Source organism: Trachinotus anak, unplaced genomic scaffold, assembly GCF_046630095.1.
Source record: "Trachinotus anak isolate AG129_WGS33_773 ecotype Australia unplaced genomic scaffold, CSIRO_AGI_Tana_v1 ptg000018l, whole genome shotgun sequence".
NCBI classification, from domain to species: domain Eukaryota; kingdom Metazoa; phylum Chordata; class Actinopteri; order Carangiformes; family Carangidae; genus Trachinotus; species Trachinotus anak.
Window position 1 is genome coordinate 15,763,205 of NW_027273869.1, and position 24,856 is coordinate 15,788,060.

The 24,856-nt window shown below is 41.5% G+C and overlaps 3 protein-coding genes across 7 annotated transcripts; 1 reads left to right on the plus strand and 2 right to left on the minus strand.

Annotated features, from left to right (window-relative positions):
- Positions 1-87: 87 nt before the first annotated feature.
- rhno1 (RAD9-HUS1-RAD1 interacting nuclear orphan 1) lies at positions 88-2,426 on the minus strand. 2 transcript variants are annotated; one of them, XM_071501956.1, is made up of 4 exons: positions 2,338-2,426; positions 2,236-2,283; positions 1,889-2,076; positions 88-1,659 (listed from the first exon to the last, which is right to left on the minus strand). In XM_071501956.1, the coding sequence occupies exons 3-4, from the start codon at positions 2,051-2,053 to the stop codon at positions 925-927; spliced, it is 900 nt and encodes a 299-aa protein (XP_071358057.1). In that variant the 5' UTR covers positions 2,054-2,076; positions 2,236-2,283; positions 2,338-2,426; the 3' UTR covers positions 88-924. The 2 variants fall into 2 exon arrangements, with proteins under 2 accessions (XP_071358057.1, XP_071358058.1); XM_071501957.1 differs by having other exon boundaries at positions 2,334-2,423.
- A 112-nt stretch (positions 2,427-2,538) lies between these two features.
- foxm1 (forkhead box M1) lies at positions 2,539-8,214 on the plus strand. 4 transcript variants are annotated; one of them, XM_071501945.1, is made up of 9 exons: positions 2,539-2,705; positions 3,761-4,254; positions 4,361-4,509; positions 5,088-5,279; positions 5,423-5,551; positions 5,721-5,780; positions 6,242-6,290; positions 6,427-6,599; positions 6,827-8,214. In XM_071501945.1, exons 2-9 carry the CDS (start codon positions 3,762-3,764, stop codon positions 7,652-7,654), a joined length of 2,073 nt encoding a protein of 690 aa, XP_071358046.1. In that variant the 5' UTR covers positions 2,539-2,705; position 3,761; the 3' UTR covers positions 7,655-8,214. The 4 variants fall into 4 exon arrangements, with proteins under 4 accessions (XP_071358046.1, XP_071358049.1, XP_071358048.1 ...); XM_071501947.1 differs by lacking the exon at positions 2,539-2,705 and adding an exon at positions 2,762-2,856; XM_071501946.1 differs by lacking the exon at positions 2,539-2,705 and adding an exon at positions 2,930-3,607.
- A 248-nt stretch (positions 8,215-8,462) lies between these two features.
- On the minus strand, positions 8,463-13,419 carry LOC139635038 (cystine/glutamate transporter). Its single transcript, XM_071501955.1, has 12 exons — positions 12,954-13,419; positions 12,302-12,428; positions 12,115-12,230; positions 11,880-12,005; positions 11,694-11,793; positions 11,480-11,524; positions 11,253-11,376; positions 11,048-11,151; positions 10,871-10,967; positions 10,253-10,402; positions 9,987-10,164; positions 8,463-9,722 (listed from the first exon to the last, which is right to left on the minus strand). Exons 1-12 carry the CDS (start codon positions 13,186-13,188, stop codon positions 9,658-9,660), a joined length of 1,467 nt encoding a protein of 488 aa, XP_071358056.1. The 5' UTR covers positions 13,189-13,419; the 3' UTR covers positions 8,463-9,657.
- Positions 13,420-24,856: the final 11,437 nt, after the last annotated feature.

The following is a 24,856-nucleotide window of genomic DNA, read 5'->3' on the forward strand; positions in this document are numbered from 1 at the left end:
AAGCACGAAGTCACAGAAAACATATTATTTTATTATATTCTTATTTTCTTTCTCTCTTAAATGGTCACAAAGCATTTCATTTCTGAAAGCATAAAACAAATTATTTCCCTGGAGTATGTTATTTTACGTTTTTGTATTGTGTTTTTGTGTTTAGTTTTTAATTGCTGAGAAATAACTGCTGCCACCGGAATATTTAGTTTTCAGCTTTGCACATGCGTATTTATTCTGCATTTCTTTTGCAACATAGTTGAAAGACAAGATATTTCTAAGTTACAAAGCATGACTCACAACCACCAAAAACAGTGTTCAAATGATCCTTCTTTGGCACCCTCTGTGTTTATCAGACCAGTGACTCAAGACTTCATGTCAGTGATAAATTATAGAGTTAGCTCGATTTTGGAAATGTGATATCATTTACAGCCCAGGTATCCTTTTTTTCTGTATATCATTATTAAATGCAGAAGCATAAAAATAGGAAGACATAGGCTTGTATTGCTAGATAGAGGTCAGACTTGAATTTTAATATTTGGATTCCCTCTGATTTGCAACATAATCTGTAACAGCACAGTAGAACTGCACTAAAGATATTCTCACTCATGAAAATAAAAAGCTTGCTACTTGGACATCATAATTAAACTGCAATTTTGATTTATTCAGTATTTGATTAGATTCTACAATCCCAACTACCAGGGCTGTGCAGACAATATGGGTGAGAGTTATTTCATTATGGTTATCATCGTGAGGTTCAATCAAACTAAAAAGAAACAGTCGCCAAATTGAAATGTGATAATCATGTTAGAATGTGGAAGTTCCGCTCAGCTCAATAAAAAATAATGCATATAAAAAATTCCAAATGATTGGTCCAATAAGTGTGTCTTCTCTGTCAGCATCATTTCCTTGTCCTTTCCTTATCAAACCACAACGTCAGCTTTGAATTAGCACATTTGAATCAGAGAGATGGCCCCTCTCTTTTAACAGCAACATCAGACCCCTCCTCCTCCTCCATGTCACCTTCAACCCATAATCCCTCTCTGGTGTGTCAGCCACTAAAATGTCAGGTGGCCGATTACATGGTGGTGTACATGGTTCAGCTAGTAGCAGGTGTACAGTGGGGGATGGGGGACAACTACTCCCTTCTTGTATTACTTTTGGAGTGTCCACATCAGGTGCTGGACCGACACTGCTGAACTCAGTGGTGCTGAACTCATTGGAGGCAGGCGTTGAAGCACCGTCTGCTGGAAGTCTGCATCTCTTCTCTTGAACAGATGGGGTTTCAGGTTGATCTAAACATCTGCTGGAGGACGCAGCGCCATCAGAAAATCTCTCCACATTACTTTTTCTGATTGATGCTCTTTGATTTCTCTTTGGTGTGTCTAAGTACTGTGCACTTGAAACTGTCTTTTTGAGTCGGCGTGATCCCTGTGGTTGATTTCCCGTGTCAGACACAACAGTAGACTCTGTAGCTTTCTTTGAGCGTGTACTCTTTGGTTGATGAGACTGGTCTCTTGACCTTGTCTGAAACGATAATGAGGGGAATTTGCACACACTGTTTTTCCTGGACAGCTGACTGCAACTGTCAAGGATGCTTGTGGCAGACTGGCATTTTCTCCTCCCTCGTCTCACTGGAGATGCAGCTGAACTGTCAAATTGTGGGCTTACCTGAAAGATTAAAAATAAAGCAAATAAACGGTGGAATAATATTAGAGTCACATACTAATTATTACAATGAAATGTATTACGCATTAACTGTAAAGGACATTCAGATTTATCAGCAAACCCTTGGAGCTTGAACAGATTCAGTAACATGCTCAAGCACTCTTTAGCAGTGAATGGAAATGTTTTGAACTAAAGAGCCATGCTCCATCTTCAAAATAAATAAACAACTTACCCAAGAACTGAGAGCAGAGCTGTTCTGTGCTTGCGTCTCTGAGAAAAATCCCTTAGGGTTGAGTGCCGCTCGGACTTCAGGCACATTTTGGAGTCTGGCTCCACACACAGGCCGCTCCACAAATAGCAGAGGAGACTTCTCTGTCTTTATGGCTTTGCGGGGCATTAATATAAATCATTGCCGAACACCTGGTGGAATAAAAAAATCATTAAATCCGTAAAAAAGTCTCATTAAATATTAGCCTTTCACTGTTCCCAGACCCACACAACTGTTTACGTCAATAAGCAGCTGTATACTTTTGAATGTTACGTTTTCATTTGTAACCACTACAGTCGTATTATACTTACCTTGATGTAGTTCTTTGCGTAAGACATAGCCATTATAACATGAAATTAATATATATATATATATATATATATATATATATATATATATATATATATATATATATATATATATATATGAATATATATGTAAAAAGCTAGTTATGCCATTGTCACTGTCTACTTAACTTTCTATCTTCCGGTTTATTTCCCGGTTTCCACCATTGTCGTCTCAGATTGGTTCCATCGTTTTGTCTAGCTCCTATTGGTGCAATTTTATACCATGTGACCAAAATGACGGAAGCAGCCCCCACAGCGCCAAAATTCAAAAACGTTTCTGAATCGACCAGACGGCATGTAAATAACACTAAATGAAAGTATTAGTAGAGATATTATGTATTATTTGATTAAACGCCGAATATGAATAGACTGTCTCAACTACCAGTAGCAGACCAGCCCAGCGGAACTGCCTGAAACATTGCAGTAATATGAAGGTTTGGCTTTATCTCGATTTGCTGTTTGTCACAATAGCGTAAGCGGCTAGCCACCTAGCTAACCTACCTTAGCTTCCCCTGTTAGCTGAAGTTAACGACAGCCGGGACAACGTTGTAATGTTATCTAATGTACCGTCGACTGGTGTCATAGGTAATCTGTGTTTTCTTCAGGTTTATCAGATGCTTACTGCAGTTTTCCTCCAAATACTTGTAAACCCCTTAGCAGCACGATGCCTGTCATTCTTGTGCGTCAAAGGAGCGACACTGAACTCAAGTTAGGCCATACGATATTGTGAAGTTTTCATTGTATTTTCTTTAATTGAACATCGGGATTTAAACCATTAGATTTTTTTATAAACAATTACAAACAAGTCGTTAATTCGGCGTACCTCACATTAACAATGCGACGTTTGTTCTAAGAGAATTTGTATCTCCATTAATCGCACCGGCTGTAGTATACGTTAGAAAGCAATATGAATCAGCTGTACAATTAAAAATATTTATTTTTATCAGATAGAAGGCTGTCTAGTAAATCATCCAGTCAAACTTTCCCGAGTAGCCAAATAAATTTTTTTTATTATATGTAAATATCAGGGAGGATGTTAGCGGTAAATTAGCGGTAAACGTTACACAACACACGTTGTTAACTGCAGACATCCAACGACTGTTGTTCTAGAAGGCGTAATCACAAACTGATCATCTGAAAACAGGCTGAAACACGGATAGTGTTGGGCTAAACTTCATCCTGAGGTCCAGTGTACAGTATGTTGTTACTGGTATTGGACATGAACTGATTTTTTTTTTCTGTCAATCTAAATCGATTAGCGTACGGAGGAACGGTTTGAATCCAGCCTAAATTAACTGGTTGACTAGTTTAGCATCGACTCCATCCCCTCTGCCAGGTAAACGTTAGTCTACCGGTAATTCCAGTTAGCACGGTTTATTGATATGGTACAAACTAGACATTGGTAGACGATAAATATTTCTGGCTTTGGAACAATCTGTGTTTTTAAAAGTCAACTATTTGTGTTTTCCTTTGTGTTGTTTTTGTACAGAATGCCAGTAAAGACCAAGGTGCTTTTCAATGATTTGTTGACCATGAGACGGAGCCCAAGGAGACCCCTGATCCTCAAAAGAAGAAAGTTGCCTTTTCAGCAAAATGATCCTCCAGCAGCTGAATCGCAAAGCCAGCTTGGTGCCTCAGGCTCCCAAGAACCCTCAAAACCAGCTGCGAGTCAGTGTTTCCCTGATGGGATCCGCATTATGAACCACCCCTCGATGTCTGACACTCAGGTGGTTGTCATTCCCAAAACAGCAGACCTTCAAAGTGTCATCGGGGCCCTCACCGCCAAGGGCAAAGAGTGTGGGGTCCAGGGACCAAACAAGTTCATCCTTCTGAGTGAGAATGGCAGCTGCAACAATGGATCCCTTTGTCAGACTGCTGGTGAAGGGGATGACGTCTCAACAACGAGTACAAATGGACAGCCAGTGAAAGCAGAAGTTGTGCATAACTCCCCTGACCCCAAACCTCTCACTGGAATCAAACCATGTATGGAAATAAGATTATTTTGTACATGTTTAACGGTACTGACATGGTCAGCTGTCCTTAATCTTTCCTTTGTTGAAACAATAATGTTTTTTGCTTTTCTTACTAGTGAATAAGGAACTGGAATGTGGTCCTTTAGATGACAGCCTCACCAATATTCAGTGGCTGGGCAGAATGAGCACATGTGCCTTGGAGCCAGATCCCGCCAAGCAGGTGACCAACAAGGAGAACCAGAACTCAGACTCGCAGACTTTCCAGGTGAGCTGCTCCTCCTGTCATCTGAGTCAGAATGATTGCTAGATTTTCAATAAATTGAGGATCAGGAGGTTAAATTAAAAGTTTTGGTTGTCGATTTTAATTTGAGGGTAATTGCAGACCTACACATTTCCACACATTTAAGGTTACCAACTAGCAAAGAAACTAGAGATAATCAAATGTATGAAATCAAACATCAGCAAGTTGCAAGTTTTTATGTGAAGTAGTTTGGTGTAAATGGCTAAAATAACATGCAGTACACTGCTGGGATTGGATTAGAAATTAGGGAAAAAAGGAGAAATATAAAGGATAAGGAGCATCAATGCATATGTTAACCCATGAGCAGTATTGAATTTATTCTGAATAATAACTTTCTTGTCATAGCTTTTGTCAGAAACACTGTAAATCATCTGGACAGTTTGCACATCTATAAACCTGACTGAAAAGGCGTTTAACATGCAGAAAGAATACAATAGGAATCTGTTGCTTTAGACTTTGCTTAAACTGATTCATCTGAAATATTCTGCACCTCTGCATGCACCATATTCTTTGCATCTGTCTGTTTTTTTTTTTTTGTGCAGGCACACAGTGCACCAATTGATGCAGAGACTGTTCAACAACCCCTGTCAGAGAGGCCACCGTACTCCTACATGGCCATGATCCAGTTCGCTATCAACAGTCGGAGGAACAGGAGGATGACACTGAAAGAGATTTACACGTGGATTGAGGACCACTTCCCTTACTTCAGAGAGGTGGCCAAACCAGGATGGAAGGTACTTTTAAAACTGAAAAGTATAATGTGTAACTCGTGGGCACATTCACTGCAGCAGATAGATCAAACCCCTGAGTCATGACCATTTGAGTGTCACTTACTGAAAGATACATAAAAGATTTTTTTACTCATCTATTATTGCAGAATTCAATCCGCCACAACCTCTCTCTGCACGACATGTTCATCCGTGAGACGTCAACAGATGGAAAAGTTTCTTTCTGGACCATCCGGCCTGAGGCCAATCGATGCCTCACTCTCGATCAGGTCTACAAGGTGAGCACACCCGTCACTCTTTTCAAGAAGCCATGAAAGCAATTTTCTTTTGTGTGTATTGTTGTTATTGTCATCCACGGTGTTTCAGGGTAAACTCTGTGTCACTTTGGATTTACTTTTTCCAGTATTTATGTTTTTTCCCTGTCTCACTCCACGTCCCTCTCCACAGCCTGGTTGCGACCCAATGACTGCTCCTGTACCAGTGCCAATGCTTTTATTTCCCAACCAAGTAAGATTTACCCTTCTCTCAGTTCTCTTCACCGTTGCAGTCAGGCAGCAGAAAGCAGAGGAGGGACAGAAAAGTCAGAAGATTTCAGTCGCCTCTTGGACCCAAAGAGCGCAGCTGCAGCTGCTGATCTGAGGTCTAGGGAAACATTTTTGTTGCAGGAGGAGACGAGCAGCAGACGCTAGAGTCACACTGACTGACTGACTAATCTGCTTTCAGACGACATTCCTTGTCCACCAAGGAACATGTTCACTCATAAATGTATCCATCATCACTTTATAAAGTAGGGACAGAGTTCTAATTTTGACTTTCCTTCATTCTAGCTTACCATACCTTGAAATAATGCAAGAGAACTTAAGCCTTGTTCTGTTTTCATCTGTTGTCACTAAAGTGTAGTCAGAAATGAGAGAGCACAGTAAGATACAGTCTACCTATTATTTATACTTACTTTATTTTTTTCACAGCAACAAAAGAGGATGCTTCCTGATGGAAGAAAGACGCCAACTGGCTCTGGTGAGTTAGAGATGGAAACATTTTATAAGAGTTAAGCAGCTTGAAGCTGGCAAATGGTCAGAAAATGTATTTTACTTTGGGAATTGGTCATTCTGATGACCCCCTTTGAGTTGTTGGTGTCTTTTTTTGTGTTCAGAGAGAAGGATGAAACCTCTTCTCCCTCGAACCGACTCCTACTTGGTCCCTATCCAGCTCCCAGTCAACTCCTCCGTCTACCTGCCGTCTTCATCGGCTCCGTTTCCCCCCGCTTGCCCGCAGCAGAAACGGAACATTTCACGGGGAGCTAAGAGAGTTCGGATAGCTCCTAAGGTAAAGACTCCATCATGCACTGCAGAACTAGAGCCAAATCCAACTTCACACTCTTGTAGTATTACATTTCATGAATGCATTTTAGATATGTCAGCATGTATAGTCAGATGGGATCAGTTCTGCAGGAGCAGGAGAAATGTTGGTCAGGGTGGGGTGGAGTTTGTATATTTATGTGCAGGACACAGTTACTGTTTGAATTGTAATGTGCATGGTTTCATGTCTAACAGGTGACACAAAGCGATGCCCCAGCTGTGGTAGTGTATCCTCAGAGGAGCAGTGACCAGGAGATGAAAGTGGAGATGAAGGAGGAGCCAGTATGTGTTCCGCTTAAATGCGAGACTCCTAAAGCCCTTCCAAAGAGACAAGCCAGCAGCTCAAGGCGTAAACAGCGCCTGGTCCACTCTCTGCATGAGGAGCCCGTCCTCCTCTGTCCCGAAAACACTTTCTTTGACTCTGGCGTAGCCTCCGACGCTTCAACTTTCCATGACATGCAAGATAGTGAGCTGGATGAGCACCGGCACGAGCAGCACAGCCCCGACCGGGAGTTCTCCTTCAAGACCCCCATAAAAAGTAGCAGCCACCTGGCCTCCTCCACCCCCAGCAAGCCCCCGTCTAACGTCTTACCCGAGACCTGGAAAGTGACCCCTGTGGGAAAAGGGAGCCAAAGCGTTCTGGACTTCAGCCCCATTCGCACACCGGGCGGTCCTGCTGTCACGCCACGGCACGACTACACCACGTTCAGCTTCAACAGCACTCCCTTTAAAGACTGGCCTCTGTTTAACTCCCCCAGAGAGCTGCTCACATCTGCTCCCCCCAGAGCGACTGGACCAACAGACTCTCCCATCGAACACCTCCGAAGCAGCTGCTCCAGGGAGCTGCTTCAGGCGGGAGGCGCCACACCGGGGAACCGCTCCATCACAGAGGGCCTCGTCCTGGACACCATGAACGACAGCCTGAGCAAGATACTAGTGGACATTAGCTTCTCTGGTCTGGACGATGAGGACCTAGGTATGGCTAACATCAGCTGGTCTGAGTTCATCCCACAGTTAAAGTAGCCTGGAGGCCAAAAACACATTTCCTTTTATTTACATGGCAGTGTCACATGTTTTCCAAAACACTATGGGCGGGAGGGCCCACACAGAAACAGCAAAGCAGGTGCAAATGTAGGAAAAATTACCAACTGTGGAAATTTGGATATCAGCTTTGGAGAAGGTCTATTAGGACTGTAACAACTGGGCTAAAAGGAACATTACATTGCTCTTTCATTGTCTGGTTGACTGCAAATTTCATCGCATCAGCAGAATATACATATTACCTAATTGGCTGATATTTTCACTGCGTAAAAACGCCAAAGCAAAACTCAACTAAAGCGACACTACATGCTGCTGACTTTGCTGTAGCTTGAATGTGCTTAAATGTACGATTTGCAGCTTTAATATAAAGGACGTAACCTTCCACTCGGTTGCTGTAGGTGTAGCCAAAGTGTTGAGCTTCTCTTGTTGTAAGACCGTTTGCTCTCTTTTGCATCTGCTTTGCTTTCTTCAGGATGTTTCTGGCTGCCGTTAGAAATTAAACAGCTTTTTTTTTTTTGTTTTTTCTTTTTTTTTTTTTTTTTGTTTTTTTAAAGAAGAATGACAGGGACACTTTAATTTTAATCACCAGGTCGAATTAGCAAGCTGCTCACATGTGATTGGATGTTTCTCTCCACCTCTGGCTTACTTTTTTCATTGGTTGTAACTTCCTCAGTGTCACTCTTTCTGTCTGTAAAGCCTGTTCTCTTTTCTCATCTATTCTTCTGTCAAATCCATCTGTACCCTTGAAGGAATCGCTAGGGAAGAGAAATACTGTATGTCTGAGTGTATATGTATGTTGATTTGCACATCTTTAATATATAATTTAGCTTTTACAGATGTAAATGGTAAGACAATATATTGCCTTGATCAGCCAGTGAGATGCTTCTGTGCCTTTTGGCTCAGTCAGCTTCCTGGAATTGACTTTTAGATTTTTAGATTGTAATGCAGGATTGTTAGCAATTTAAAAAAAAAAAAATGGCAAAAGGTAATACAAGTAGCACTAACAGCAATAGGATTGTTATGTTTATTATAAAACTCTTCATGGCTTCACTTTAAAAGTCCTCACAGTATTTGTTCTTCAGTACGCCAGTATCAGCTTCAGGGCACCTAGTGCCTGCCAGAGGGACATTGTGCATGACTTTATGTCAGCACATTTCATATCATCTTTGGGAACAAAATGCTTAATATTTAGTATCTATCGAGCACAGATTGTATTTGTTTTCGGTCAGTATGCATACTGCCTTTTTTCTTTGGTCATGAGTCGCAAACAGGAAAATAGGGGGAAACAGTTTTAACAGCACCATCTGCAGAGGATAGAATGGGATGTGTTCGCTTTTTTTTTAAGACACCACAAAATAATGTCTGGCTTCAGGTTTGTTAGCACATGTGTGTTTTTATATGTAAGTTTTTACATTGCAGTAACTTGACCTGTTTACAATTGGTGCTGAAAGGCATTTAAGAGTGTAACGTTGTGGTTTCTGGCAGACAGCTCTCAGCATGTGCCTTGTTGGTGTTTCTGTGACTGTACAATAAAACTGTTGGTGTTGGTGCCTCATGCTGCATGAAGTGCTTTTTATTCAGTCATAATTATGACCATAGTGAGTGCACTTTGATCTGCCGTGATTGGCAGTTTCTACACCCTCACAGGCTACAGTGCAGTAATGTTGAAACAGTATTTAGAACAACTACATAATGATGTTGCCTGTTTTTATTTCTCTTTAAATAAACACATTATAGATCGTTTCTGGGATTCAAAAATTACTTTATTGTTTTTTTATGAAACTTAAAAAATAAGACTGATGAGCAGAGCTTTATATGTTAATGAAGAATGATTGAGAAAATTATCTCCAGCATAAAAATTTCACCTCTGTGTTAAAATCCTGTTCTCTATGTAAAACTCTACAAGAGAAGTGAGACATTCCATCTGTTTCCAGCATACTACACAAAAACAGTTCTAGGACTTGTGAAGGGGGTATGGGATGTCTTCAGTACGTCCGGACCTCCTGTTGAGCCACCTCCAGAAGGATCTGCAGCTGCTTGCTGCAGTAATCTGGAAACATGGAGAGTCTGAAGTTATGCAAGAGCTCAGAGGGATTTTCATACTTGTCTTTCTTGCCCCTGGTCCCAACCCAAGCCCTCGGCTCTAGAAGCCAAGAGCAGGAAGTTAAAATCACAGCCTGTTATATTGTCTGTGCAGTGTTAAACACAAACTTGTCCACACTCTACAAGCAGCTGGCTTCTCATTTTCACTCATCTAGTAGAACAATTTCTTCCTAAACCATTTTACAAGATGGCAGATCCCAGTGAGACTTACTGAAGATGCGTCTCCATCTATGGGGCAAACGAAAGCGGTAGACGGTCAAATAGTAAACCGGGACTCCGGTCAGTGTGAGGGCGCAGCTTCGCCCTGTGTTCCAGGGGTCTGAATACAGAGACAGACCCACGATGAAGAAACAAACCACTGTGAAGGTGACAGCGATGACCAGAGGCACCTGTGGGTTATTGAATAAAGCAAATAAGATGACAGTGTTCAGTCATGTTTGTGTACAGAAGGATTAAAGAAAAGAAAGACACTCTGACCTTAAAAGGTCTCGGGTGGAGAGGGAAGCGATACCGATGGATGAGCATCCCCAGGGTTGCCAAGGCGATGAAGAACCAGCGAGCAAAGGAGGCAAAGTTGATGAGCTGGTAGATTTCTCCAGTGATTAACATCAACACCACTAAGGGGTACTGGAGACAAACAACACAGTAGTCATGTAGTGGTTTAGTAAAGCACCTCTTATTGGTAAAATTCATACTTTTGTGTCATGTATTTGGGAGGATGCTAATTCTTATTTCAGGATTTCCTACCAGTAAACAATCAAAATATTAATTCCAGTTGATCACTACAAACATTTATCCTCTGAAACATTTAAATCATAGAAGGCTGTAACTCTCCCCAGACACCCAAAATATTAACAACATGGTTAAGATTAAAAAATATATATTAATAATAACGTGTGAACAGAATGGAAATACATCACATCATTATTATTATTACACCGTCTTAAGGGTGAAAGTTCATTCTTGACCTTGGAAACAGAACGTTGAAAACATGTTAGAGAGCAAACTCCATTCAATGATGAAGGCTGTGAAATGTGGCTGAAAGCTCAGAAAAAAAGGTAGACGTCAATGCAGAAAGTGTAGAAAGTGTTTTACCAGGAACAGCACAGCAGGCAAAGGTGTGTGTCTGCGGATGTGAATCATGGAGAAGATCGGTGGCCAGTGGCCCTCCCTGGCTCCCACAAACAGCATCCTGCAACACAGTGAGCCAGGAGGAGTTACAATCCAGCTGTTCAGCCTGGGACAATAATAATCCACCTGCACCCAAATTACCTGGGTGATCCAAAGAAGCCTCCGTTAAGAGCTCCGAGGCAGGACAGGGCCACAAGAACTGGAATCACAGAGGCTAATCCCTGGAGAGCGCGGTTAGCAAATGTCTGCACACACACACACACACACACACACACAGGATCAGACCTGCTCTATTTCCTCCAGCTCTGCCTTTTGATTTCAGGATACTTTTCAGTGTAGCACTGACCATAGCCACAGCATCAGACAGCAGGAGCTCAGCGGGAGTCATCATGGTGTAGTAGGCCACGTTAACAAGCACATAGAGGAATGTCACTGTCACCATGGAGCAGATTATTGCCAGTGGGATGTTCCTGACAACACAGGAGGCACAGAAAGAGATATACTCGTACTTTACTGAGCAAGATGGCTTTGAAAAATGGACTGACTGGAGAGTCAATAACAAATGTGAAATACCTATTTGGGTTAATGACCTCTTCTGTGACAAAGTTCAGATAAAACCTGAAGGGAAAAGGAAAAGAGTTGTGATTGTTGTGTGTATTTGTTAGCGAATTATCAGGTCTCAGTGAATGTTAGTTTGTAATTTGTTTTTATTTATAACATTATCAGTTGATGCACTGTATAAATCAGCCTTTTGAATCTGTGCTCATGCTGCAGTAGGCGTCTTTACCATCCACCATAGGCATATAGGCCATTGTAGAACGCCAGTGGAAGTTTATCCAGTGTTAATAAGTCGACCTCAAAACCATTCTGGAAATTTTCTGTCTTTCCTGGAAAGAAAAAGATACATCATCAACAATCCAACGCTATGTGACAGGACCTAACATTATCTGTATCAACGATCACGTCCTCTCACCTTTGGCCAGTGCGATGACGCCAGGGATGATGATGAGGACCAGAGCAAACGTCTTGATGAAAGTCAAGGTGATCTGAGTGCGAGAGGCCAAGGTCACACTCCAGCAGTTGACTGCCACGACAAATGCTACAGACACACAAAGACAAACACCAGAAACATTAACCTTGTACTACATGGACATATAGAGTGGTAGAAAGGTATTGTGGGTGGAAAGAGGAGGTATTAAACCACTCACTCACTCCGAGGATGCTGACAAGTTTGATCAGCACCGTGGGGGCAACACAAGGTGCAAAGAACGGCTCCACCACGTAGCGGCCGAAAGCCAGGGACACATAGGAAGCCACAGCCGGCCTGGGAGGTGGAGAACAGTGGTTTGACTTTCAGTCTATTTTCCTCTTTATGGAGATCAAAACAAAACTAACCTGATGAATATGAACTCCACCCAGAGTCGTAAGAAGGCCGGCAGCGGCCCCAGTGTCTCCAGTAGATAAGTGTAGTGGCCCCCGGATTTTGTAAAGCTGGTGCCCAGTTCAGCGTAACACAGAGCCCCTGATGGAACAGACATAAGAACAGGAAACAAACAATTAATGTTCTATATATGGTCTTCTTAACTTATGTATATAGCAATTGATTCTATTTGGTTTTTTTGTTTTGTTTTGTTTTGTTTTCATTGTCATTATTTTTGACTGGATGGCAACAGCGGGGCCAGCCCTAAAACTGACTGACTGATCATACTTCCATTTCTATTTGGGGCGGTGCTTACATCCTGCAGTGTTGCCAACTTAGACAAATAACTAAACATAAGATACACCAAAAAAAGAGAAAGCAAAAAGATGAAGTTTAATGTTGAATGAGTAAGTGTGTCAAGCGAATGTGTCTGAAAGACAACTGGGTTTTGTTCCCACTTTTATAATTGTTGTGAAGCCCCCTGGAGTTTGGTCCATGCACAGTTAAAAAAAAAAAAAAAGTAAAATACTGTTTTCTTATCACTTGAGACATTAATGCTTCATAATTAACTATGATGAAATACAGCTTCATGTTTTTACCATGACAGACTATAGATAAGTCACTTACCGAACAATGAGAGGACGCCACACAGCGTCCACACCAGCAGAGAGAGCCCGACGCTCCCACTGTTCATCAGGACTCCCTTGGGTGCGATGAAGATGCCACTGCCCACCACTGTCCCGATGATGAAGGACACAGCAGGCAGCAGACCTATCTCCCTGTGAAGGTGCACCGCCTCGTCTTCTATCTTCCCCTTCTTGTCATCTTCTTCTTTCTTCATCTGTGTCCCATCCATTTCCATGTCTGCAAAACTCTGAGAAAGCCTCTGAGAAAGTTGTCTGATGTTGCTCAGCAGCACAACAACAGTAGAATCCTCTCCCCTTCCCCCTCTGATGTTTTTCCCAAAACAGCCTCTTTATGCTCCCTGTCAACCCTTCTGGACACAGGTTTACAGCATTTGAGTGACTGTGCAAGAAGCTGTGAGACGACACAGACCACAACATGGCCCCCGCTCCCCTCTACTTTCTGCTGCATGTTTTTTTCTTCCCTCATTGGCTCTAACAACACCCGCCCAGCCTGAGCAGGGAACAAAGCCAGTACTCTTCCAGGCCTCAGCAAAGTAATCGGGGCAGTTTAAAGGCTTGACGCGTTCCTGCATTGTGCTGTTTGCATGTGTGCATGTGCTCTTTCATTGTAGTAAAGCTTGACTGAGGTCTTTCTCCTGCGGGGGGGGGGGGGGGGGGGGGTCAGGGTGTTGTAGAGGCAGCTGCACAGACTGCAGGAGGGCTGCTTTCAACTGCAAAAGGCATCTTCATCTTGTTCCCTCAGGTCGTTCACGTCCACTAACTCTTTCTTGGAGCTTTCACACGCACCTGTGGCTTTAGCTGGAATTAAAATTCTGTAATAATTCTGCCAAAATCAAACAGGCCTCAGAACAGCAGGCAACAGAAAGCAAACAAAAAAAGAATGACAGAGGCCAATCTATTAGCTTGTTTTCCCTCATTTACACTTGACCGACCGCTGTATTGATGTCAGTTTCACTTCATCAGCGACCGCTCTGCTTGTTAAAATTCCTCCACACACGGTACACACCAAGATTTATGACATGTGAACAGAGCTCCTCTCAGATTCAGATGTCAAGAGACATTAAAAGCCAAAAGCAGACATATGACTGATGACACTGCAGGACTATGGAATTTTGTTTATGGTGTGTAATAACATTCATGTGCCCCGAGTTGAGCATAACAGGATCACATGATGCATTTGTGTGGTCGGAAGATGAAGAAGTTGAGAGATGCAGATATGGGGGGATGTTTGCAGGGAGTTCCTGCTGTTCAAACCAATAAACGGATGCTCTACATCAAGGCTTCATATGTGAGTCCTTCAATACTTTATGAACCTCATAATGATGACAATGAGGTGTCTCAACTCCATGGTCATTTTAACAATGTCATACCATCCAGTGCAGGCACTTACAAAACACAGCCTCAGAATTCACTACTGTGTACCTGATGTATGGATATAGCACTGCTGACAGTTAGGAAATCTCTGGCATTCATTTGAGATACAGTTTTCATCATCACTCCAAGAATTTGAACCCTGACAGAGCTCATTATAATATTTCATGAATACCAAACCAAAATTTGTCATTCCACATGAATTTTGATTCTTGTTAACATTTGTAATGTAATGTAAAATGTAAAAAGTGAAACAATTTTGATTTATAGATTTATAGAACTTTCGGACTCCCGTACTTTTGGAGTTTAGATTCGATTCGATTAAGATAGAAAGATGGATACATAGATATGTTGTACATGTTTTTTTTTGTTTGTTTTTTTTGCATCTTCTTTTTTCATGTTCTGGCTAATTAAACTGTATGACTGTAAATAATTGTATGGAACTATATAAACCTTTGTAATTTCTTTCTCCTCAAGTTTGTAATTTGGCTGTCGCCATCTTGGTTTTTTGAAACCATATTTGGACGAGAAGGTGGAGCTGAGGAGGATGGAGAGGTGGATTGGACCTGGTCTGTACTCTATCCTAATTTTTAGGCAGGTCACCATGTGTGGTACAGTCTGTCAATAACATGGTGGTGTCGCCCTAATACAAACCCTGCTTTATCATCTGTTTTCCTATTGAAGAAGACTGAAAACTAGTGATTGAGACCATAAACTCATTTGGAAAATGTTTACTGAGGTAATAAGTCAAGTGAGAAGTGGAGCCATTTTCCCATAGACTTCAATACAATCTGACTACAGTCAGGTTGAGTCTTTTTGAGTCGCCCGCTGATGGTCTTTATATAGAATGCAGGTTTAAGGCACTTTGGCATCAGCTTCACTTTTCAGACCCACAGTCTACGTCCATTGGTATATACAGTCCATGGTGTTTATCTAGGTGGGCACCCCTTGTGCCATAGCCAAACAATTACACCTTTGAGGACACCACTCAAAACCATTGAAATAATACATTGAAATCTGGCTAATTTCACAGTGAAATACAGCTGATACTACTTAAATGGGGAAAACTGTATTTCAGTTTGAGTATTGGTCATTCTGATGCACTCCTCTGAGCTGTTGCTCTCTTTTCTGTGTTCAGAGAGAAAGATGAAACCTCTTCTCCCTCTAACTGACTCCTACTTGATCCCTATCCAGCTCCCCGTCACCTCCTCTCTCTACCTGCCATCCTGAGAAACGAACATTTCGTGGGGAGCCAAGAGAGTGAGGAGGTGACCATGATCTGCCTTGATCAGCTCACATTTAATTCATGTAAATGGACAAGGTGAAGTTTCTACAACCTCACACAGGTTACAGTGCAGTAATGTTGAAACAACTACACAGTAATGTTGCCTGTTTTTATTTCTATCTAAATAAACACACAGATAGATATTTGTCATTGGATTTATTTCATCTTTATTTATTACATCATTATTTTTTGCTGGACCGCAACAGCAGGGCCAGTCCTACAACCTGACTGACTGACTAACTGACTGACCATATTTCCACCACTGGTCAATCTAATGGACATCACTCGGTTAGAGTTTCGGGGCAGACTGGTTCTATTGTAATGCGATTACAGGAAGTGTTGAGTTTGTATTGTATTAACCATTTCAGCAGTAACTTTAACACGGCAAACACAGCAACTGAAAACGAGGCTTTGTACTAAAACAGTGCCATGACAAATTCTTCATAAACAGAGGGAGTTAGAAATAAAGACCAGCCTCTAATAAAAGTCTGTTACCTTCTGGACTTGAGTTAAATAAAAGCTAAAAAAAAAAAAACACACACCCAGACACACCCTCATTTACCTATCCACACATCCAAACCAGTGCCTTGTGGCCTGTATTTGCCAGACTGCTCATTAAGTTTTATTAGGGATTTAATCCTCTGTCCCTGTCCTCAAAGGAGCTGTCAGCCAGCATCCCAGAGATATTATCTCTATCACACAATCATGATTGACTTCTCAGAAGTTAGTAATAATGTATTTGAAAACATTTTACAAAAAATAAATGATGCTAAAAACTATTTGCAACTATTTGTGTTTGAAAGTGATCACCAAATCTTATGATTAATAATTTTATTTAATTACTCTGTTTTTTGTAAATGAATTTTGAATCAGAGAAGCAAAATACTGTTTTCTTATCACATCTCATCTCCACACTTGAGACATTGATGCTTCATAATTAACTATGATGAAATACAGCTTCATGTTTTTACCATGACAGACTATAGATAAGTCACTTACCGAACAATGAGAAAGACGCCACACAGCGTCCACACCAGCAGAGAGAGCCCGACGCTCCCACTGTTCATCAGACCTATCTCCCTGTGAAGGTGCACCGCCTCTTCTTCCATCTTCCCCTTCTTGTCATCCTCCTCTTTCTTCCCACTCATTTCTGTCTGCTAAACTCTGAGACACTGAAAGTTGTCTGATGTTTCTCAGCAGCACAACAACAGAAGAATCCTCTCCCCTTCCCCCTCTGATGTTTTTCCCAAAACAGCCTCTTTATGCTCCCTGTCAACCCTTCTGGACACAGGTTTACAGCATTTGAGTGACTGTGCAAGAAGCTGTGATAGAAAGAGACGACATGGACCACAGCTCCCCTCTACTTTATGCTGCATGTGCCTAACAACACCCGCCCAGCCTGAGCAGGGAACAAAGCCAGTCCTCTCACAGACCACAACAAGGCAATCAGGGCAGATACATTCTTGCACTGTGCTGTTTTGCATGTGTGCGTGTGTTCTTTCATTGGAGTACAGCCTGACTGAAATCTTTCAGGTGCAGGGAGAAAAAAGGGCAGGGTGTTTCTAGAGGCAGCTGCACAGACTGCAGGAGGGCTGCTTTCAACTGCAGCAGGCATCTTCATCTTGTCCTCTTTAAAACAATGTGTGCATGTGTGTAATGACATTGTCCTGAGTTAAGCATGTCATGATCACATGATGCATTTGTTGTGTTGGAAGATCAAGAAGCTGAGAGATGCAGAAATGGGGGAATGTTCACAGGGAGGTCCTTCTGTTAAAACCAATAGATGTTCTACAAGTATAAAGTTTTCATAAAATCTTAGTAGAAAATATGATGAAGGATTCAGCAAATACATAGAGGCTTAACATGTGAGTCCTGCAACACTTTCTTAACAATTTCATACAATCCAGTGCAACCACACACAAACTAATAATCCTAACCCTAACTACACACTAACCCTAACCCTAACCAACAGCCTCAAAAATCACCAGTGTAACTGATAGTTCATTCATGCAGCGCTTTATAAAAAAGCGCTGCATGAATGAATGAAATGAAAAAAAGTGGATGACGAAGCTCCTCTTTTGTGCAGCCACCACTGCATTCACCTTTGAATGCAATGTGATGAGGTTGTGAGAAGACAGTTTGTTCCACTCTGAAATGCGTCCAACGTAGGGGAGAGAAACTGAATCTGGCATTCCCATTGACACTAGAATCAATCTTCCAAAACAAGATGTGGTCTCTGTGGTAACGATATTGACTCTGTGCAGCCGGCTCCTCAGGTAAGGGCAGTGCTTTAACTGCTCTGCAAAGGGAAACAACTCGAGGTGGATGCAGAAAGTTGACACTGAGAATTAAGTTAAGTAAACAGGGACCTGACAAACCTGACAAAATATTTAACATCAATAATGTTGGCCTAAAGCAAGGTAATTTGCAAGCTAACTGGCTACCAGGCATTTAGATTGGCACTAACCCAAACACGAAGTAATCTATGTGGTGTGGAAACCTGAACTAAGCATTACACCCAGAAAGCAAGATACATCTGGCCTATACCTGGGCCACTTGCTTGTGTTTCCTCTGGCCCACTATACGCCCCAGTTTCACGGCCCAAGTCTGGCCCATATACAGCATGACTGTCAGATGCTGCTTCCACATCTGGACCAAATCTTGCGCACACAAAGAAAATCTTCCAGTTCTCAGTCAACACCAGAGGATGACAGCTGGACTCTACCCAAATGTGGAAGTATATGGGCCAGACTGGAACTGGGGTCTATACTAGGCCAGAAGCTTTATTTTGCTGGGGGATAATATCCCAAGACATGACCTGAATGAATGACTAGAAATATTTACATAACCATATTTCATTCAAAAAATTAGCTGAACAAACCTACTACTTTCTATGGCACAGCTGAACAATTACACCTTTAAGAATACCATTGTAGCTGAAAACCATTGTAGCCCAATAATACATTCAAAGCTGGCATTTTTGTAGGTGTCACATATATATTGTGTCAGCATGAATTTTGGGTACATGCATCTAAAATTTTATATGGTATGATATGGTGTCGTTGTAAAATAAGAAAGAGAAAAAAGTTAAAAGCAGCAACTTTCCAATCTGCAAACTGAACATTGCCAACTTCAGGTTCTTGTATTGGACTACATTTATTTGTGCAGATGTTCATGTTATTGTGTCCACCCTGTGTGAAATCTCAGCTTGGATGTTCTCCTGCTTTTGGCCAGCAGATGGAACTCTTTCACTAATGAAATGTTTCCCAGTTCAAGGTGGCGGCACTTTGTTTTCCTTCCAGAAGATGGCGATCTCATCTCACACCACACATCTACTCTCACTGATTCAGAGCTAGTTAATTGGTCCTGTTTACCAAAGTATTCCCAGGAGCAAAGAGATGGAGATCAGTCCATATTAAACCTGACGCTACACCACTGGTTGCTGATTTCTGCTGTTGTGGTTAAAGGCAGATGCTGTAATTCTGTCCCAGGTGAAGCCCTGGGACATCTTAAGCGTCACAGCGTGAAATCCCAGCGCAGCTCTGAATTTAACCCCTCTCTCAGCGGGTAAACCTGCCCGTGAGCTCACACACCCGCCCCTGGAGATGAACTCCCCTGCTGTTTTCCACCTGACCTCCTCGGATCCCCCGCCCCCTTCCTCCCCAGTCAAGTGGAGGCCAACCCCTGCCTCAGACGCTCCCTCCCAACTGTCTCTCCGATAGGCTCATCTCACACAAAGCAGGACACAAAGGGAATAGGCCCTGACATTTCCCATGAGCCATTCACAGGAGGGTTCTTCCATTCTGGAAATCAGCTGTTGCCAAACTGAGGTTTGAGGACATAGAAGTACACGAAGGCTTCCCAGTAAATTGAGGTTTCATTGTAATTGAATGTGATTTCCCTCAGTACGTATCCCAATTAGAAAATGACCATGTTAATTACAGGATTTATTCTCACCACACTTTTGGTTCATATACAATTAAATGCATAAATCTCAACATATGGCTCTGATTAAAATTGGATCTTTGGGGATCTGGATGTGACGTGACATGGAAACATGTTTATATCTTTGTTGGGAATGTGTAGTAAAAGAAAACACGCTGAGGGGTTCACATAATTCACCTCTCTCCTTGTGGATGATGCCTCTCAAGGTAAACAAGGAGAGAAAAGTCATCCCTCATGCTGCCCTCATGGAGACATCGCCCCTGGCAACCAGGTCTTTGCATGCCCCGAGCAAGTCCTTGCGTCTTGAATCCCCAAATTACAAACCCCACTGTCACATATAATGTCTGCATGTGGATGTTTGTTTGTGTGTGTGTCTGTGTGTGTGCCCCTGTCCTGGGAGTTAATTATCCCTCACACACACACGTATACTGTACTGTACATGCATACATAATCAGTACTCAGTGCTCACATATGCCCCTCATACACATCAGCTGTTGCTGTAATAGCAGGCAGAGTAAACAAGCTCTGTCCCTTTGCAAAGCAACAACAACATATTCACATATATATTATAATAATAATAATAATTTCAATTCACTCCAATTTTATTTGTATTGTGCCAAATCATAATTTACATTATCAAGGCTCTTTACAGGATAAGTATTCCTTTTAAATCTGTTTCCGTGTCGTTTTCTACCTCTGTGCTGTATTTGATTTGCTTTAATTATTTGCCCCCTGAAGGTTGAATTGTGACAATCACTGAGCGAGCACGATGAGGAAAGCATGAGCCATAACATTTCTGCTTATTATTCTTCTGCTTTTTTAAAAAAATGAATTAATACATTAACCTGTTTTATGGCTCTAAAATGAGCTCCTGGGCCCCTATTAACCTCCAGATCCTCCCCATCTAAATGCTGTGAAATATTTCTGTGATGAAACATGACACAGCCACAGGATTACGCACCATGTAAGCGTAATAACAGCTGAAATAATCAAACTGCGTTTTCACACCAGTCTCTCAGGATCAGATGACAGCAGCACCAGCCTTCAGGTCCATGTCACCTCAAACTGAGGCTTCGGGTCAGGAATCCTAGGGACGGTCCCTCTCTTTATAGCACTTTACAATCCAGCCATGAATAAAAAAAAAAAAAAATTTAAATATTATATCATTATTAAAAATATTATGAGTGAAAACCAATTTATTTCTGCTGGTTAATTTAAACTATTTATCAATAATCACAAAACTAGCTTTTTGTGAGTGACGTAAAATCTTCCAAAACCTGAGTGTGAGATTTGAATTGACGGCCAGGAGGCGCGGACGTGAACGCCGCTTTCAGCATTCAGGTCATGCCTGGTAGCCCATCTGTTATTGCTCTGACTCTGGCACACGCCTCACACATGCACACGTCACCTTACGCCAGGTTTCAGACAGGAATCGTGCAGGGTGTGTGGAACGCGATCGTCACATTAGATGACAGGCATTACACATGATGGATGGATGATACTACATGGATGAAACCAGCCGATAGGTAACAGCAGAGTGTTGGAGCGTGCGGTTTGATTAAAGACCTTACAGTACATTCTGAAATTACACTCCATGCAGAGACGGTAGTGACAGAAATGTGGAAGAGGCTGAGACGTGATGTTCAAAATTGTATTCCTTCTTGCCGCACTTCACTCCATGGCTTCCTTAGCCTTTAGACAAACAAGAAAGGCTGCAATTCAAAGCCTCATCGAGGTCTTCCCTGTATCTGAAGCGTAGATAAACACCAGTGTCTCTGTAGCGTGGTGATACGGGCACCATCTGTCCACAAGCCAAGAAGAGGCCAGTTTTAAAAAACAGAAAAAAAAGAACAATAAATCATCTCCCTCTGACTCAGTGGCTCAGGAAATCCCTTCTTCTTTCTCTTCCTCACTAATCTCTTTTTCCTTTCTTCAACATCCTCTCTTTTTCCCCTCCTCTTACAGACACAGAGACACACATCCTTTAGACAGACATTCATACCTGTCTGCAGATATGAATGGTAAAATTATGCTGAGATCCGGTGCTGTGACAGTGATGCAGTTGTGTGTATTCTCTAGTAAATGTAACCTTGTGTTTTCCATGCCTGTGGCTTTTAAGAAGGCCCACTGAGCCGATCCTTACACCAAGAAATACGAGGGACTGTCAGTGAACTCATGTGCTGACACAAAGCAAGACCTTTCCTGTCTAATAGAGCTATGATATATAACACCAAGGCAATACCCTCTTAAAAACCACCTTGTATATTACTTTTACAATCTTCTGGCTCATTTTAGTGACATTAGGTGAAGATATAATCAGAACGAGCTGCTGTGATTGGCTCTTCAATGTCAAAGCCCATAATTTTCCATCTTGACCTTTCTGTCATGTTGCTGTGATGGACCTTACACACAGTTATGTAAAAACTCAGAGATGAGCATGAGATGTGACTCAGTGAAACCTAAAAAGCCTAAAACCTTTAACGATGTGACTAATTACACCAGATATTATCTTATGTGGGTTAAACTTAATAAAAGACAGAATCTTTTGTTTTGATCATGCATCAGTAAAACACTGAACCACCAACAACCACCATGAAAAATGTGATTCAAGTCCACCGTAGTCAGTCATCATCAAAAATAATGAATACAATTAATAATTCATCACCTCCTCTGTGCAATGGCCGCCAGCGACTGCAATCATTTGTTGTGAATGCACTTTGCTGTCATGGATGGCACCATGAATTATGGATGTAATTGTCTTGTCTAAATGTTTACGCCATTTTGAAATCTATCATCAGTCATTACAGGAGCCTCAGTGCGGCGCCGACTCTGACACGTCTTCAGGTTTATTCAGTGTCCCAAACATGGTCCTTCTCGCCCCAAAGCACCTGTTGTTTAGTAGCAGTTGTAGTTGCACGGAGAAGTGTAGCCACATTAGAAATCGACAGCGGTCTCACAGTTTACATGTCGCCCTGCAGCTTATTCATGTCATCTTCTCATGTCTATTCACTGTGGCAGCCACAGTTTGACTGGAGGTCTCTCTGCCATTTATATGAATTTTATATTTATAGAAGAAATCTTGAGAATTCAGAGACCAAACTGTTGGTTGTAAACATTTTTTGTATAGATGTTCAGTATTAGCATTTTCAAGCAGTATATAAGCACTGAATAAAGGCTCTAACACATTATATTGTAGTTTTAAGAAGAGATAAATACATTTTAAGCATCTTTTGATGTATTTGTTCTTGATGTATCCCTTGATGATGTGACGATCTGAATGATGGTGAGTTTACTGTCTAAATCAGCTTGTGAATGGTTTGTACATGTGTATAAAAACCAGCAAATGCCTGACAAAGCCTATTGACTTCTTCCAGAGCTTTCAAGCATATGTCTTGGTCTTCATCAGCTGCCGTTGCCAAAAAGGGTTAGCAGTCCGAAAGCTTCCATGTGTTAAACCATAATTTTGATCAATCATTGCCATGGCAACAGAGGTATCTAGTTTCTTTTTATTAATAGATCTGCTAAAAGCCAGTAAGTGGACTTTGAGTTATGAGTGGAATTGGATCGTGTTTCAGAGGTTGGGAATGTTTAGTTGTTTTCTGGTTAAACTAAAATCACTTGACATTTCAGAATCAGTATGTACTAATGTGATATCATGAATAGCTGACTGTAGATCAGTTGACTTTTGATGACTCTCTGGACCTTTAATTGTTGCATACCTTTTCATCATCTGCTCATTATCATTTTATTTTCTGCTACAAAGAGAGTTTGGTTTTGGTTTGTGGGATCTGACACCGCCATGTGAAACATATTTAAAACAGAGTGGATCCCGTTTTATTTCAGTGCATGTACCTGTGAAGGAAATGTTCCCATCATGCATTGTATCCCTCAGAGGGCTCCTTTATGAATTCATGTGAGCATTAAAGAAGGACTGAACACGGTGTCCATTTCATTGCAACATAATAATAAATTGCTCGTTAAAGCTCGTTCTCATTCAGCAGATATCGATTTGGCCTGAGTAAAACTGTAATTACGTCGTATTACTTACACTGCGATGGACTGTGGGGTGGCAGACTCTGCTGACTCTCTTCTCCTGCTGCCAATGCCAGACCATGGTGATAGGCTATAAGTCACGTTAGCTAACTGCCTAGATTTCAAGGTGTACACATGCACTGTAAAGCACTGTAATAAAAACTGACTCAAAGGTGCTTTGTAAAGATGTTTGTTAGCAAAGGGTACAAATAAAATCTGGCCACCCAAACACACTTAAAGCTTAGTTCAGTTTTATAGCTTTTAGTACAGGAGCATCTCCCATTTCCTTTTATATAGTTTTCACCCATGTCTGTTTGTTGGTTTAGTTGTTTATTTGTCAGCAGGATTCCATAAAAAGTACTGAGCTGATTTACGCTGAACATGGTGGAGGGATGGGACGTGGACCAGGGAAGAACCCATTACATTTTGGGCCGTATCCAAATCATTCACTATGAATTTGAGCTTTTTCCTGTGAAGTCTGGTTGATGCTGTTTGACACTGGCCTCCTCTGCGCACATTTGCTCGTTGTCTTTTTTAATTAGTCTCAGAAATTGGTTGAAAGAACACAGAGGTGCAGAGAGTAGAACATGACAATATAATTTCAAGATAGTTTGCATTGCATTTCCCAGAGATTACCTGTCAGCTACACAGTATGTCAGTGGTGACCACAATGATTTGGGCATTTCTCATTTTCTTTTCCATGTTGTTTTCCAACTATTATCTTTCCCTAAATTCAACCATGTAGGTCTTTAAACCACGACCATAACGGTTTCCTAACCTTAAACAAGAAGATCCTCTAAGATGTCTGATGCCTGACTAAATCTTTGCTGCAGCATTTAAGGCAAATAGAAAAAACAGTCACAAAATGTTCATATGAATTTTTTCACTTGTCATTGCTAAAGGTTTTTTAAGAGGCACTGGCAAATGATCATGTTCTGCCTCCTTGTGTCTGTCATTTGTCTTTTAGCTTGGAAAACTTATTGGAGACTCAAGTTGGCGACGTTCTGTTTCTCAGAAGCAAGAAGCCAAGACTTTCACAGTCCTTTAACTGAAATACATGAAGCGATACTGAAGTAATTCAATTTAAAATGAAAAAAAAAAACAGCATAATCAAATGATATAATAATCTGTCTGGTTTACTTCTGACCTTTTCTGCTGTATACATTAAATAACCACAGCCATGCACTGAAACAGGTCATTTATCACAATGTTACAGGTCACACATCAAGTATGTGACTTGGTGACAAACG